The 16,271-nt window shown below is 41.4% G+C and overlaps 1 protein-coding gene across 1 annotated transcript in view; it reads right to left on the bottom strand.

The window, feature by feature from the left end:
• The window catches only part of smad3a (SMAD family member 3a), a 56,456-nt gene that overhangs the window by 28,193 nt on the left and 11,992 nt on the right, over nt 1-16,271 (bottom strand). Inside the window, exon 2 of the mRNA XM_038996124.1 lies at nt 3,149-3,342. Within this exon, the coding sequence (XP_038852052.1) occupies nt 3,149-3,342 (194 nt within the window). The remainder of the gene's footprint in view (nt 1-3,148; nt 3,343-16,271) is intronic.

Genomic DNA, 16,271 nt, shown 5'->3' with positions numbered 1-16,271 from the left:
ACACAGACAGAAACACAAAGAACTCAATTATACACCACACAGACAGCAACACAAAGAACTCAATTAGACACCACACAGACAGCAACACAATTAGACACCACACACAGACAGAAACACAATTAGACATGTATCACACACAGACAGCAACACAAAGAACACAATTAGACACCACACACAGACAGAAACACAAAGAACTCAATTATACACCACACAGACAGCAACACAAAGAACACAATTAGACAGAAACACAATTATACACCACACAGACAGAAACAAAGAACACAATTAGACAGAAACACAATTATACACCACACAGACAGAAACAAAGAACACAATTAGACAGAAACACAATTATACACCACACAGACAGAAACAAAGAACACAATTAGACACCACACACAGACAGAAACACAAATAACACAATTAGACATCACACACAGACAGAAACACAAAGAATACAATTAGACATCACACACAGACAGAAACACAAAGAACTCAATTATACACCACACAGACAGAAACACAAAGAATACAATTAGACACCACACACAGACAGAAACACAAAGAACACAATTAGACACCACACACAGACAGAAACACAAAGAATACAATTAGACATCACACACACAGACAGCAACACAAAGAACACAATTAGACACCACACACAGACAGAAACACAATTATACACCACACACAGACAGAAACACAATTAGACATGTATCACACACAGACAGCAACACAAAGAACACAATTAGACACCACACAGACAGCAACACAAAGAACACAATTATACACCACACACAGACAGAAACACAAAGAACACAATTATACACCACACACAGACAGAAACACAATTAGACATGTATCACACACAGACAGCAACACAAAGAACACAATTAGACACCACACAGACAGAAACACAAAGAACACAATTATACACCACACAGACAGAAACACAAAGAACTCAATTATACACCACACAGACAGAAACACAAAGAACACAATTATACACCACACAGACAGCAACACAAAGAACTCAATTAGACATCACACACACAGACAGAAACACAAAGAACACAATTATACACCACACAGACAGCAACACAAAGAACTCAATTATACACCACACAGACAGAAACAAAGAACACAATTAGACAGAAACACAATTATACACCACACACAGACAGCAACACAATTAGACACCACACACAGACAGAAACACAATTATACACCACACACAGACAGCAACACAAAGAACACAATTAGACATCACACACAGACAGCAACACAAAGAACACAATTAGACATCACACACAGAAACACAATTAGACACCACACAGACAGAAACAAAGAACACAATTAGACAGAAACACAATTATACACCACACACAGACAGAAACAAAGAACACAATTAGACAGAAACACAATTAGACACCACACACAGACAGAAACACAAAGAATACAATTAGACATCACACACAGACAGAAACACAAAGAACACAATTAGACACCACACACACAGACAGAAACACAAAGAACACAATTATACACCACACAGACAGCAACACAAAGAACACAATTATACACCACACAGACAGCAACACAAAGAACTCAATTATACACCACAGACAGAAACAAAGAACACAATTAGACAGAAACACAATTATACACCACACACAGACAGCAACACAATTAGACACCACACACAGACAGAAACACAATTATACACCACACACAGACAGAAACACAAAGAACACAATTAGACATCACACACAGACAGCAACACAAAGAACACAATTAGACATCACACACAGAAACACAATTAGACACCACACAGACAGAAACAAAGAACACAATTAGACAGAAACACAATTATACACCACACACAGACAGAAACAAAGAACACAATTAGACAGAAACACAATTAGACACCACACACAGACAGAAACACAAAGAACACAATTAGACACCACACAGACAGAAACACAAAGAATACAATTAGACATCACACACAGACAGCAACACAAAGAACACAATTAGACATCACACACAGACAGAAACACAAAGAACACAATTAGACATCACACACAGACAGCAACACAAAGAACACAATTAGACACCACACACAGACAGAAACACAAAGAATACAATTAGACATCACACACAGACAGAAACACAAAGAACACAATTAGACACCACACACAGACAGAAACACAAAGAATACAATTAGACATCACACACAGACAGAAACACAAAGAACACAATTAGACACCACACAGACAGAAACACAAAGAACACAATTAGACACCACACACAGACAGAAACACAAAGAACACAATTAGACACCACACACACAGACAGCAACACAAAGAACACAATTAGACATCACACACACAGACAGAAACACAAAGAACACAATTATACACCACACAGACAGCAACACAATTAGACACCACACACAGACAGAAACACAATTATACACCACACAGACAGCAACACAAAGAACACAATTAGACATCACACACAGACAGCAACACAAAGAACACAATTAGACATCACACACAGAAACACAATTAGACACCACACAGACAGAAACAAAGAACACAATTAGACAGAAACACAATTATACATCACACACAGACAGAAACACAAAGAACACAATTAGACATCACACACAGACAGAAACACAAAGAACACAATTAGACACCACACACAGACAGACACACAAACACAATTATACACCACACACACAGACAGAAACACAAAGAACACAATTAGACATGTATCACACAGACAGAAACACAAAGAACACAATTAGACACCACACACACAGACAGAAACACAAAGAACACAATTAGACACCACACACACAGACAGAAACACAAAGAACACAATTAGACATCACACACACAGACAGAAACACAAAGAACACAAATGCACAGATACAGTGCATTGTTTCTCTAACACACCAAAAGGTATAGATAGCCTCAACTGTCATTTGTGAAAACATAAAAGAGCTGAGCCTCTCACACCTGTCAAACTAGTAGTCACAGAGCCAATACATTTACAAGATGTGCAATACATGCTATTGAGGTGAAGCTCATTGAACATCATGTGGTTTTTAATGAAAGGGGACAGTTGTCCGTACCTGGCGTCTCCACCCTCTGGTAGTGGTAGGGGTTGACACACACCTCATCCTTCTTGGTGTGGAAGGCGTACTCACAGAGCTCCACGGCCCGCAGCTCGTGGTGGGACTGCAGGTCGGGCCAGCGCCACAGGCGGCAGTAGATGACGTGGGGGAGGCCCTTCCTGTGGGACACCTGTAACCGTCCATCCAGGGACCTGGCAGAGACAGAGAGAGGTTTGTTTTGTTGTTACTGCTTTGGAGTTATAAGTTCATCAACTGTTTTGCCTTTTGGCACATTGCTTGAATAGTTTGCTGTTCTTCAAAATGGCCAAGCAGACCAACTCCAAAAAGGTAAGTTCACAATCTCACGACTGCGAGTGTACAGAGAAGATCACACCCCATACACTGAGTATAGGCAAAAACATTTCACCTTGAGAGCTAAACACTTTAAAGCGCCCCCACCCCCACCCACAATTATATAGAAGAGTGTGCAATTTTATACACTACATGAAATGTGTTTCCATGGCCGAGCAGCCGCACACAAGCCTAAGATCACCATGAGCAATGTCAAGCGTCAGCTGGAGTGGTGTAAAGCTCACCGCCATTGGACAATGAAGCAGTGGAAACTCATCACTCCAGAGAACAAGCTTCACCATCTGGCAGTCCGACGGACGAATCTGGGTTTGGCGGATGCCAGGAAAACGCTACCTGCCAACTGTAAAGTTTGGTGGAGGAGGAATAATGGTCTGGGGCTGTTTTTCATGGTTTGGGCCAGGCCCATTAGTTCCAGTGAAGGGAAATCTTAATGCTACAGCATACAATAATATTCTAGACGATTCTGTGCTCCCAACTTTGTGGAAGGGCCTTTCCTGTTTCAGCATGCCCCTGTGCACAAAGTGATGTCCATACAGAAATGGTTTGTCGAGATCGGCGTGGAAGAACTTGACTGGCCTGCACAGAGCCCTGACCTCAACCCCATCGAACACCTTTGGGATGAATTGGAACACCGACTGCGAGCCAGATCTAAACGCCCAACATCAGTGCCCGACCTAACTAATGCTCGTGGCTGAATGAAAGTAAGTCCCTGCAGCAATGTACCAACATCTAGTGGAAAGCCTTCCCAGAAGAGTGGAGGCTATTACAGCAGCAAAGGGGGGGAACAACTCCATATTAATGCCCATGATTTTGGAATGAGATGTTGGACTAGCAGGTTTCCACATACCTTTAGTAATGTAGTACATACAGTTGAAGTCGGAAGTTTACACACACCTTATCCAAATACATTTAAACTCAGTTTATCCACAATTCCTGACATTTAATCCTAGTAAAACTTCCCTGTATTAGGTCAGTTAGGATCACCACTTCATTTTAAGAATGTGAAATGTCAGAATAATAGAAAGGAGAATGATTTATTTCAGCTTTTATTTCTTTCCTCACATTCCCAGTGGGTCAGAAGTTTACATACACTCAATTAGTATTTGGTAGCATTGCCTTTAAATTGTTTAACTTGGGTCAAACGTTTTGGGTAGCCTTCCACAAGCTTCCCACAATAAGTTGGGTGAATTTTCCTCCTGACAGAGCTGGTGTACCTGAGTCAGGTTTGTAGGCCTCCTTGCTCGCACACACTTTTTCAGTTCTGCACACAAATGTTCTATGGGATTGAGGTCAAGGCTTTGTGATGGCCACTCAAATACCTTGACTTTGTTGTCCTTAAGCCATTTTGCCACAACTTTGGAAGTATGCTTGGGGTCATTGTCCATTTGGAAGACACATTTGCGACCAAGCTTAATCTTCCTGACTGATGTCTTGAGATGTTGCTTCAATATATCCACATAATTTTCCTCCCTCATGATGCTATCTATTTTGTGAAGTGCACCAGTCCCTCCTGCAGCAAAGCACCCCCACAATATGATGCTGCCACCCCCGTGCTTCACGGTTGGGATGGTGTTCTTTGACTTGCAAGCCTCCCACTTTTTCCTCCAAACATAATGATGATCATTATGGACAAACAGTTCTATTTTTGTTTCATCAGAACAGAGGACATTTCTCCAAAAAGTACGATCTTTGTCCCCATGTGCAGTTGCAAACCGTAGTCTGGCTTTTTTATGGCGGTTTTTGTTGCAGTGGCTTCTTCCTTGCTGAGCGGCCTTTCAGGTTATGTCGATATAGGACTCGTTTTACTGTGGATATAGATACTTTTGTACCTGTTCCCTCCAGCATCTTCACAAAGTCCTTTGCTGTTGTTCTGGGAATGATTTACACTTTTCGCACCAAAGTACGTTCATCTCTAGGAGACAGAACACATCTCCTTCCTGAGCGGTATGACGGCTGCATGGTTCCATGGTGTTTATACTTGTGTACTATTGTTTGTACAGATGAATGTGGTACCTTCAGGCGTTTGGAAATTGCTCCCAAGGATGAACCAGACTTGTGGAGGTCTACAATTTTTGCCAAAACTATAGTTTGTTTACAAGAAATTTGTGGAGTGGTTGAAAAACTAGTGACTCCAACCTAAGTGTATGTAAACTTCCAACTTCAACCGATAGATAGATATTATAGAAGGGGGGGCAGTTGCCCATCCCTGGGCTGACTATATAACATGTATTAAATATGCTCATGTTGCTGTCTCATTCTGATGCACCCTGATTTAGGATCCCAGTAGCAGAGGGAGGCTGTCTAGGCCACAGAAGACCAGTTACTAGGTTACAATACTGACAGGGTTTCTCCCCATGGCCATCTGTTGTCAGTGAAACATGTAGACCACTCAGCCAGGGTACATGTAGGGTAAACAGCCTGCACTCTTGAACTGAACAAAAATGATTCCATTATAACCATGTAAACATTCAAACCATTACCAATGGAATCAAAAATGTTCCTTCATAGAATTTCAGACAGTCAGAAAGACATCTTCACGGTGTATAAAATCAAACTACACAGCAGTCACACCACAGCTTGTGAATGTTTGGTTTAATACAACCCCTTATTGTCATGGGTCAGAGCTGTGTGATAAGGGTTTTAGCTCTAATAATAATAATAAGTGGCAATGATATCACTAACTCAGAGACAGGAAGTGTAAAGGAGAAGCTACACATGGCTTTCAGCTTGTTATTAGTAGGAGAACTTGTGGTGGGGGTTAGGAAACGTGCAGCTGATTCATCACGACTGAATTTCACCTTTTTTTGTAACTTAACTGTTAATTCTCTGGTTACAATTACATGGTTGAAATTCTGAGTTGAATTATTATCATCTTGGTAAAGAGACATTATCCTGCTGACGGTCCAAAGCAAACGATGAGAACATTAGGTCATTTCATGTCATTTCAGCCTGCCATGACACCCACCATCTCAGATTGGTCTGAAATAGTTTCTGTAGTTAGAAACAGATAAGATTGCCATTCCTGAAACATTTTGTTGACATTTTATCGCAGAGAAATTTAGCTAATTGATTGCAACCAAATTGGCCATTTGAATTTATAGGATTCAGATAATATTCAGCAAATATAATACCCAACATCCAATTTGGACCAAACTTCTTCCTACAAATGAGTAAGACATGAAGAATCCATTTCTTATTTCAAAAGATACCCAAGGACCCTATGACAATCCAACAACCAGTATACACTATCAATTCTCTATATTTAACAAGTAGTATCGTTGGCCTCTTGTTTTTTGGTCAGAGAAAATGACAATTTACGTGGTATTGCTTTGTGCACTGACTTTACTGAACTCTGGAGAAAACGAACATTGTCGCAGGGTGAGTACATCTGACAATGTACTCTCGCGTCCATTAGATATTTTGTCTGCAGGAACTCGCTCTTTTTCACTCGGTCCACTCGTCCAAGTGCCGATGCATTTGTGGCATGATGTGAACAGTACGAATGTGTCACTACCAAAGTCTAATGGTTTTAAATGACTGTTTTGTATTGTCTGGAAACTCACTTGTAGAATTCGCTTGCAGTAGGTCTCTTAAAAAAGAGAAGCCGTGCAAGGTTATTAAACAGAGGTGCTTAGTTATTATTCTGTTGTTGATATCAGGTAACGTGCAACCTAACCCTGGCCCTGATATGCAATGTCTCCAAACCCCCTCTGATTTTAAATCAAGATCTGGTTTTGGTATTTTTCATTTAAATGTACGCAGCCTGTTGTCAAAAATTGATGGGGTTAGGATTTGGGCTAAATCAACTGATGCTGATGTAATTGTGTTTTCTGAAACCTGGCTCAGCAAGTCAATTTTTGATAAGGATATTTGTATAAGTGGTTACAATGTTTATCGCACAGATCGGGTTAAGAAAGGTGGGGGTGTGGCTATATATGTAAAATCTAAATTCCATGTAAGTGTGGCAAAGTCTGAAACTATTTGTAAACAGTTGGAATTTCTTGCTTTGAATATTGAGGTTTCAAAGGGCCTCTCTATAACTGTGATTGGCTGTTATAGACCCCCCTCTGCTCTCGGTGATGCATTTTCTTCTTTGACGCACCTTATGTCTAAACTTCTTTACAGTGAAATGATCTTGATTGGTGATCTCAACTGGTGTTGGTTAAAGCCGGTGTCTGATGATTTAAAAATGTTTTGTAATTCTATGAATCTTACCCAGTTGATTAATTCACCCACTCGCCCAAATCTTAAATGCCCAGATAAATCTACCCTGATTGATTTGATATTGACAAATGTTCCACATAAATATTCTGCGGTTGGTGTTTTTTGTAATGATTTAAGTGACCATTGTGCTGTTGTTGCTGTTAGAAATACTAAGGTTCCAAAGACAAATCCACGTTTTATTCGTAAGAGAAATTTGAAGTGTTTTAATGAGCAGGCTTTCTTTCATGATTTGTTTTATTTTGACTGGAGCAAGATTGAGCTTATCCCTGATGTGGAAACTGCCTGGAAATTCTTTCATGATGGGTTTTTCCAAATAGTAAACAAACATGCACCATTCCGCAGGTTCAGGGTTAAAGGGCGGGATAATCCATGGTTTTCTTCTGAGCTGTCTTGTATTATTCACGACCGTAATCTAGCCTGGGCTAAAGCAAGGAAATCTTGTTCTGATGCTGATTGGCTTATTTTTAGGCAGTTAAGAAACAAGTGTTCTTTTCTTCTCAGGAAGGCCAAGTCTGAATATTTTATGTCTGTTACCACTGATAACCTGAATGACCCTAGAAAGTTTTGGAATGCTATTAAGTCTATGTCTGGTAACAGTAATGTTAATGAATTACCGTCATGTGTTTTGAAGGACTCTGTTGCTATATATGACAAAACTGAAATGCTGAATTGTTTCAATGAGCACTTTGTATCATCTGGTAGGCTGTTTGATTCAGTGTCCTCTGTCTCTGTACAACCCTGTGTGGATGAACCAGTGTCCTCTGTCTCTGTACAACCCTGTGTGGATGAACCAGTGAGAGCTGGTCAAACTTTTAGCTTTCTGCCATTCTCAGTGCAGGTGGTACATAAAGCCCTGAAATCCTTAGATCAAAGAAAGCCTGCAGGTCCTGATCTTTTGGATCCCTGCTTTTTAAATCTGGCAGCTGATTTCATAGCTGAACCACTTACATATCTGTTCAATCTAACCCTGGAATGTAATGAAATTCCAAAGATCTGGAAATCAGCATTTGTCCTACCACTTTTAAAAGGGGGAGATCCAACTCTTTTAAATAATTATAGGCCAATCTCAAAGCTGTCACCCCTGGTGAAAATACTTGAAACCCTTGTAAGTGAACAGCTAAAAGAGTTTTTATTTACTAACTCTATTTTATCAATGTACCAATCGGGCTTCAGGAAGAAGTATAGCACAATTACAGCAGCCATGAAGGTTTTAAATGATATCACTGAAGCCCTTGACAAAAAACAGCACTGTGTCTCACTTTTTATTGATCTCTCTAAGGCTTTTGATACAGTTGATCATGCTATACTAAGGCAGAGATTGTTGAGTGTAGGTCTTTCGGAGCATGCAGTTGCATGGTTTGCTAACTATCTGTCTGATAGAACTCAGTGCACTCAATTTGATGGGCTTATGTCTGTTAAATTGTCTGTCCTGAATGGTGTGCCCCAGGGCTCTGTACTTGGTCCTCTCTTATTCACTATTTATATAAATGATTTAGACAGAAATGTCCAAAATGCACAACTTCATTTTTATGCTGATGATACTGTTATTTACTGTTGTGCCTCATCTCTTACAAAAGCTTTCCAGAACTTGCAAACTGCTTTTTATACTGTTCAACATACCTTGTGTCAATTGAAGCTTATCCTCAATACTGACAAAACTAAACTAATGGTGTTTTCTAATGCAAGAAATAGACCTCTGAACCTTTCACCTGTTACTACCTGTCAGGGCAAGGAGATTGAGGTTGTAACCTCATACAAATATCTTGGAATTCTAATTGATGACGGCCTCTCTTTTAAATTGCATATTCAACAACTTACAAAAAAATTGAAGCTGAAATTGGAATTTTATTTTAGGAATAAGGCCTGTTTTTCTTTTGAAGCTAGAAGGAGGCTAGTATCAGCTACATTTATGCCTTTACTAGACTATGGGGATATTTTATATATGAATGCTTCCGCTCAGTGTTTGAGATCAATTGACACTCTTTACCATGGCACTTTGAGATTTATTTTAAACTGCAAAACCCTTACGCACCACTGCACTTTGTATACCAGGGTTGGCTGGCCTTCTCTAGTCACTCGTAGGCTCAGTCACTGGTATACTTTTATTTACAAAGCCATTTTGGGTTTACTACCTTTTTATTTGGGCATTTTTATTGTTCAGAAATGTGGTGGGTACTCTCTTCGTTCACTGGACTTTATCCTGCTAACTGTTCCAAATGTCCGAACTGAATTTGGTAAAAGGTCTTTTATGTACTCTGCGCCATCGTCTTGGAACACCTTACAAAATAATTTTAAACTGGAAGAACTTGTCCCGATTGGTGTTTTTAAATCACTGATGAAGGATTTTGAGGCTGATTCCCTGACCTGTCAATGTTTTTAATTTGCTGTTTTTGATATTGTTATACTCTTGTGAATTCATGAATGGTTTTTACTAGATTACTTGTAGTTTTTCATGTTGTCTGTCTGTAATTTTTTGTAATGACTTGGTGCTGCCTATCTTGGCCAGGACGCTCTTGAAAAAGAGATTTTAAATCTCAATGAGCCCTTCCTGGTTAAATAAAGGTTAAATAAAAAATAAAATAAATAAAGTATGGAGCTGCGGTTTGGAGTATTGTTTCGTCATCCTATGTAATATATTCTCTGTGAATCTGGTGATGTTTTTTTAGAGGTCGACCAATTAAAATCGGCATGGCCGATTAATTTGGGCCGATTTCAAGTTTTCATAACAATCGGTGATCGGCATTTTTGGACGCCGATTATGGCCGATTACATTGCAATCCACGAGGTGACTGCGTGGCAGGCTGACCACCTGTTACCCCGAGTGCAGCATCAAAAGGACCTGGTGGCTGCAAGGAGCCAAGGTAAGTTGCTAGCTAGCATTAAACTTATCTTATAAAAAACAATCAATCTTCACATAGTCACTAGTTAACTACACATGGTTGATGATATTACTAGGTTAACTAGCTTGTCCTGCGTTGCATATAATCAATGCGGTCCCTGTTAATTTATCATCGAATCCCAGCCTACTTCAACTTCACCAAATGGGTGATGAATCGCTGCACCAATGTACCTAATCATAAACATCAATGCCTTTCTTAAAATCAATACACAAGTATATATTTTTTTAACCTGTGTCTCTTGCGTTCTGTGCAAGCAGAGTCAGGGTATATGCAGCAGTTTTGCTCGTTGCAAACTGTGTGAAGACCATTTCTTCCTAACAAAGACCGTAATTAATTGTACATAATTATGACATAACATTGAAGGTTGTACAATGTAACAGCAATATTTAGACTTAGGGATGCCACCCGTTAGATAAAATACGGAACGGTTCAGCATTTCACTGAATAAAACGTTTTGTTTTCGAAATGATAGTTTCCGGATTTGACCATATTAATGATTGGCTTGTATTTCTGTGTGTTTATTATATTATAATTAAGTCTATGATTTGATATTTGATAGAACAGCCTGACTGAGCGGTGGTAGGCAGCAGCAGGCTCGTAAGCATTCATTCAAACAGCATTTTCCTGCGTTTGCCAGCAGCTCTTAGCAATGCTTGAAGCACAGCGCTGTTTATGACTTCAAGCATATCAACTCCCGAGATTAGGCTGGCAATACTATAGTGCCTATAAGAACATCCAATAGTCAAAGGTATATGAAATACAAATGGTATAGAGAGAAATAGTCCTATAATAACTACAACCTAAAACTTCTTAACTGTGAATATTGAAGAATCACCAGCTTCCATATGTTCTCATGTTCTGAGCAAGGAACTTAAACGTTAGCTTTTTATTTTTTTTAAGTTTTATTTTTTTTACATGGCACATATTGCAATTTTACTTTTTTCTCCAACACTGTTTTTGCATTATTTAAACCAAATTGAACATGTTTCATTATATATTTGAGACTAAATTGATTTTATTTATGCATTATATTAAGTTAAAATATGTGTTCATTGGTCATTATTACAAATATATATAAAATATGCCAATTAATCGGTATCGGCTTTTTTTGGTCCTCCAATAAATCGGTATCGGCGTTGAAAAATCATAATCGGTCAACCTCTATTTTTTTCCCTGTTAGGGTTCAACCTGGTCCCCCATTAAGCTCTTTAGAAGCCTGTACGTCAGCAGGAGAGTCTCAGCGGAGCAACGAGGAGTCTGGCCGGCTAACCAGTGACCTCACCGTACCAAGGCTCCATGCTGTAATGTGATTGGAGGAGCCTTCAGTTGTACTCAGCCAGACTGAGCGCGTGTGTGTTAGTCTCAGCCAACTACTGTGCCTCCGGAGGGAAAACATCAGGGCCTTTAATATTTCATAGCGGCTTTTCACTGTCTTGGCATTTTGAGAAAGGGGAGGGGGGGGTGTTACAAGCAGAATCCCCCTGTGTGTGGTGGTGGAGGACAGGTGTGTTTGTGTGTGTGTGTGTGGGGGGGTTGGGATTCAACAATGTTGCCTTAAACCAAACTAAATAATTAAACCGTGAAAACCTGTGTGTGTATCCAACAGCAGAAAATCTATAACATACAGTCCCTAATCAGAAATCGCATTGTCACACAGAGCATTCAGTTCTCTATCCCGACGAGCTCTCGGTTCTACTCAAACACATCCTCCGGTTCTTATTAAACAAAAAAGTTATTTCACACAGCGCATGGCACAGGGCAAGGCCCCCTTTTATGAGCCCCAATTGGCTGAAAAGGAGTCAGTGGGTTGCTGTTGCCACAGCCCGTAAACGAGCAGCCATTTCCTGGGGCTTTGCACATCAGTGAGTCCTGTGGCCATCATAAAGAATTAAGGTTAATGGGGGGCTGGGTTAGCTCAGCTCACTCTCTCGTGTTCTGTGTGTGTGTGTGTGTGTGTGTGTGTGTGTGTGTGTGTGTTTAACTATCCTTGTGGGTACCAGAAGTCCTCACAAGGATAGTAAAACAAGGAAAATTTGGATAAGTGGGGACATTTTTCCGGTCCACACGAGGAAAAATGCTATTTTAGGCTTAGGGGTTACATTTAAGGTTAAAATAAGGGTTATAATTAAGGCTATGGGGTACAGGTAGGTTTAGGAGTTCGGTATAGTTTTAGGGTTATAATTAAGGCTATGGGGTACAGGTAGGTTTAGGAGTTCGGTATAGTTTTAGGGTTGTAATTAAGGCTATGGGGTACAGGTAGGTTTAGGAGTTCGGTATAGTTTTAGGGTTATAATTAAGGCTATGGGGTACAGGTAGGTTTAGGAGTTCGGTATAGTTTTAGGGTTATAATTAAGGCTATGGGGTACAGGTAGGTTTAGGAGTTCGGTATCGTTTTAGGGTTATAATTAAGGCTATGGGGTACAGGTAGGTTTAGGAGTTCGGTATAGTTTTAGGGTTATAATTAAGGCTATGGGGTACAGGTAGGTTTAGGAGTTCGGTATAGTTTTAGGGTTATAATTAAGGCTATGGGGTACAGGTAGGTTTAGGAGTTCGGTATAGTTTTAGGGTTATAATTAAGGCTATGGGGTACAGGTAGGTTTAGGAGTTCGGTATAGTTTTAGGGTTGTAATTAAGGCTATGGGGTACAGGTAGGTTTAGGAGTTCGGTATAGTTTTAGGGTTGTAATTAAGGCTATGGGGTACAGGTAGGTTTAGGAGTTCGGTATAGTTTTAGGGTTATAATTAAGGCTATGGGGTACAGGTAGGTTTAGGAGTTCGGTATAGTTTTAGGGTTATGGGTTAAGGGGTTTTAAGGTTAGGCTTGGGCGTCTATGAGTCAGTGTAGTATTTTCAAAAAGTGTATCAAATACATCCCAATATTCAACTACTAGTTGTTTTTTAAACTAACTAGATAACTAAAGGTTATCAGAATAATTGTTTTTTAAACTAACTAGATAACCTTTAGTTATCAGAATAATTGTTTTTTAAACTAACTAGATAACCTTTAGTTATCAGAATAATTGTTTTGAAATGTATTGAAATGTAATAGAAATAGGGAACCCAGGTTTAGGGGGGAGGGGTGTGTGTGTGTGTGTGTGTGTGTGTGTGTGTAGGGGTGTGTGTGTGTGTGTGTGTGTGTGTGTAGGGGTGTGTGTGTGTGTGTGTGTGTGTACAGACTGGGCTGAGGTGATATAACTGCGTCTCAGGCCCATGCTCTACAGTGGGTGTTTTCCTTTGGGGTTTAGGCTGGGGGTTGACACTGAACATGGAACAGACAAAAACATCCTATTTACCAAAACTATTACGGTGTGTGGCAAAACCACATTTACAGCAGAACTGTGCAGATACAACGTTTGGTAACAGAATAAACCAGAGGGAGATTTTACCGTTATTTCCAGTAAATGTTTTTAGTTTTATTTACTATGGTAATTGTTAAAAGTAGTCTTTGTGCATAGAATTGTATGGTTTGTTAAACTTTGAAAATCAATCGTTTTTGTTTGGAATACATTTTAAAATGAAAAAATCGGAGTCTCTGCATAATTCCGTTACCTTGGAATTGCCCATTCTCATTCCCTGACTCAGTCCTTCACTGGGACACTACTCTCATCACTGCACCCGCGCAACAGCTTTCTGGTCTGGACCAACTCCGGTCCAGGAAACACAAGACACACAGATTCAGACGCAGACTTCATGTGCTGTTCTAACGTGAGGGATTCCACTTTCACAGTCCAGGGAGGGAGGAAGGGACCATACAACAAGCCCTAGACAAAAACGCCAACAACTTCACATACAGCCACTGAGTCACTGTTCAAGACATTTACCACAGCGATAGGAGTGAAACGTTGCCCAGAACAACCCCCAGCCATTCATAACATGCCACCGTCCCTGAGCGACTACCATGTTGTTGGAGGGGCCATACCGAGCCCCAGATGACCTCACACTCTTCAAATGCTTTATGAGTATGTGGAGAGCGTTGTGTTTCAAATATGTTCCAGGATGGCAGTGGAGGAATGGCTTTGACCCTGTATGCCCTGCCGGTGGTGGTGGTGGTGGGCTACAACTCTGACAAGACATGAAAGATGGCTCGGGTGCTGGGTAATGGAAAACACCAAATGGGTTCAGGAAGGATCCGGAGTCCAAGCCCTCCATGGCTCCAGGACAGCAGAACAGTTATTGCCAGGCCCTAGGTATGGCTGTGTGACTCAGGCTAGTTACACTGACTGACACTCTCAGCACCACCGCACTGGGGGGGGGGGGACAGGCCATATACAGAAGTCATATCCTTTCAGTGACAGAAACTGGGTAAACAAGTACATGACCTTCCAACCAGCCTACTTTCAAAAGCCTATCTAGAGTGTATCTAGGGGGAAAACTAGTGAGAAGCGGTGAGTCACTAGGCTTAGCTAAAGGAGCATGGTTATTCATGTTTAGCCCCACAGCAGTCCCGGTTCCCTTCCGATACAGCTAGGCCTATATCAGAATACGAAGACAGCATTGAAAAGACGGGTCTAGGGCAACAAAAGTTGCATTGGCTAGAGTTATTCTAACCTGTTTGCAATCCCTTTAGCTTTGCTCGCTAGCTTGCCGGCTAGTTACAGAGGTCAGCTGGCTAGATAATGTCAGTAGCCAACTACTGTAGCTAAGTTGTTGTGTTATCAGATGTAGCCTGTTCCACCGTTTGCAGAATGCATTCAGGCATTTGATTAAAGCGTGACAAAGGAAATGTGTTTACAATGTGGACATGTAAATGTAGCTGTTGAACTGATGTGAAAAGGGAAAGGGTTATACGTTGATTTTGCTCTGGGGGAACTGGGTGGAGGGTTCTGTGGCTCTCCAACAGAGACTGACCCGGAGCCCCCTCACAACCCTGGAGGAGATGGAGGGTTCTGTGGCTCTCCAACAGAGACTGACCCGGAGCCCCCTCACAACCCTGGAGGAGATGGAGGGTTCTGTGGCTCTCCAACAGAGACTGACCCGGAGCCCCCTCACAACCCTGTAGGAGATGGAGGGTTCTGTGGCTCTCCAACAGAGACTGACCCGGAGCCCCCTCACAACCCTGGAGGAGATGGAGGGTTCTGTGGCTCTCCAACAGAGACTGACCCGGAGCCCCCTCACAACCCTGGAGGAGATGGAGGGTTCTGTGGCTCTCCAACAGAGACTGACCCGGAGCCCCCTCACAACCCTGGAGGAGATGGAGGGTTCTGTGGCTCTCCAACAGAGACTGACCCGGAGCCCCCTCACAACCCTGGAGGAGATGGGAGACCTGCCCCCTAAATCCCCCTGCCTCACCCACGTCGCCTGCTGTTGTGTGTGTTGTCTATGTTTGTGTAGTATGGAGAAGGGCCCAGATTTGTGGGTTGGTACAGCTGCTGCTGCTGGTTGTGTGAGCGGGGGTTCTCAGATTTAAGGGGTTGGTGGGGTGTGTGTGAAGGATGTGTGTGTGTGCGTCTGCCTCAGATCAGAGACTCCGACTGGCCCAGGCTGAGCTGCACTAATCTGAGGGGGCAAAACAAACACTTTGAAGCACGAACAGTCACACACTGGCTACGGTTCTGTGCTCCAAGCGCCACTGAACACACACACACACACACACACACCTCTGTGGACCAAGGCCAAAACTTTCTTCAACTCACTCAGCACACTGCT

Source organism: Salvelinus namaycush, chromosome 1 (assembly GCF_016432855.1).
Source record: "Salvelinus namaycush isolate Seneca chromosome 1, SaNama_1.0, whole genome shotgun sequence".
Taxonomy (NCBI): domain Eukaryota; kingdom Metazoa; phylum Chordata; class Actinopteri; order Salmoniformes; family Salmonidae; genus Salvelinus; species Salvelinus namaycush.
Note: the sequence above shows the minus strand (reverse complement) of the source record. Positions and strands in the feature narration are given on the sequence as shown.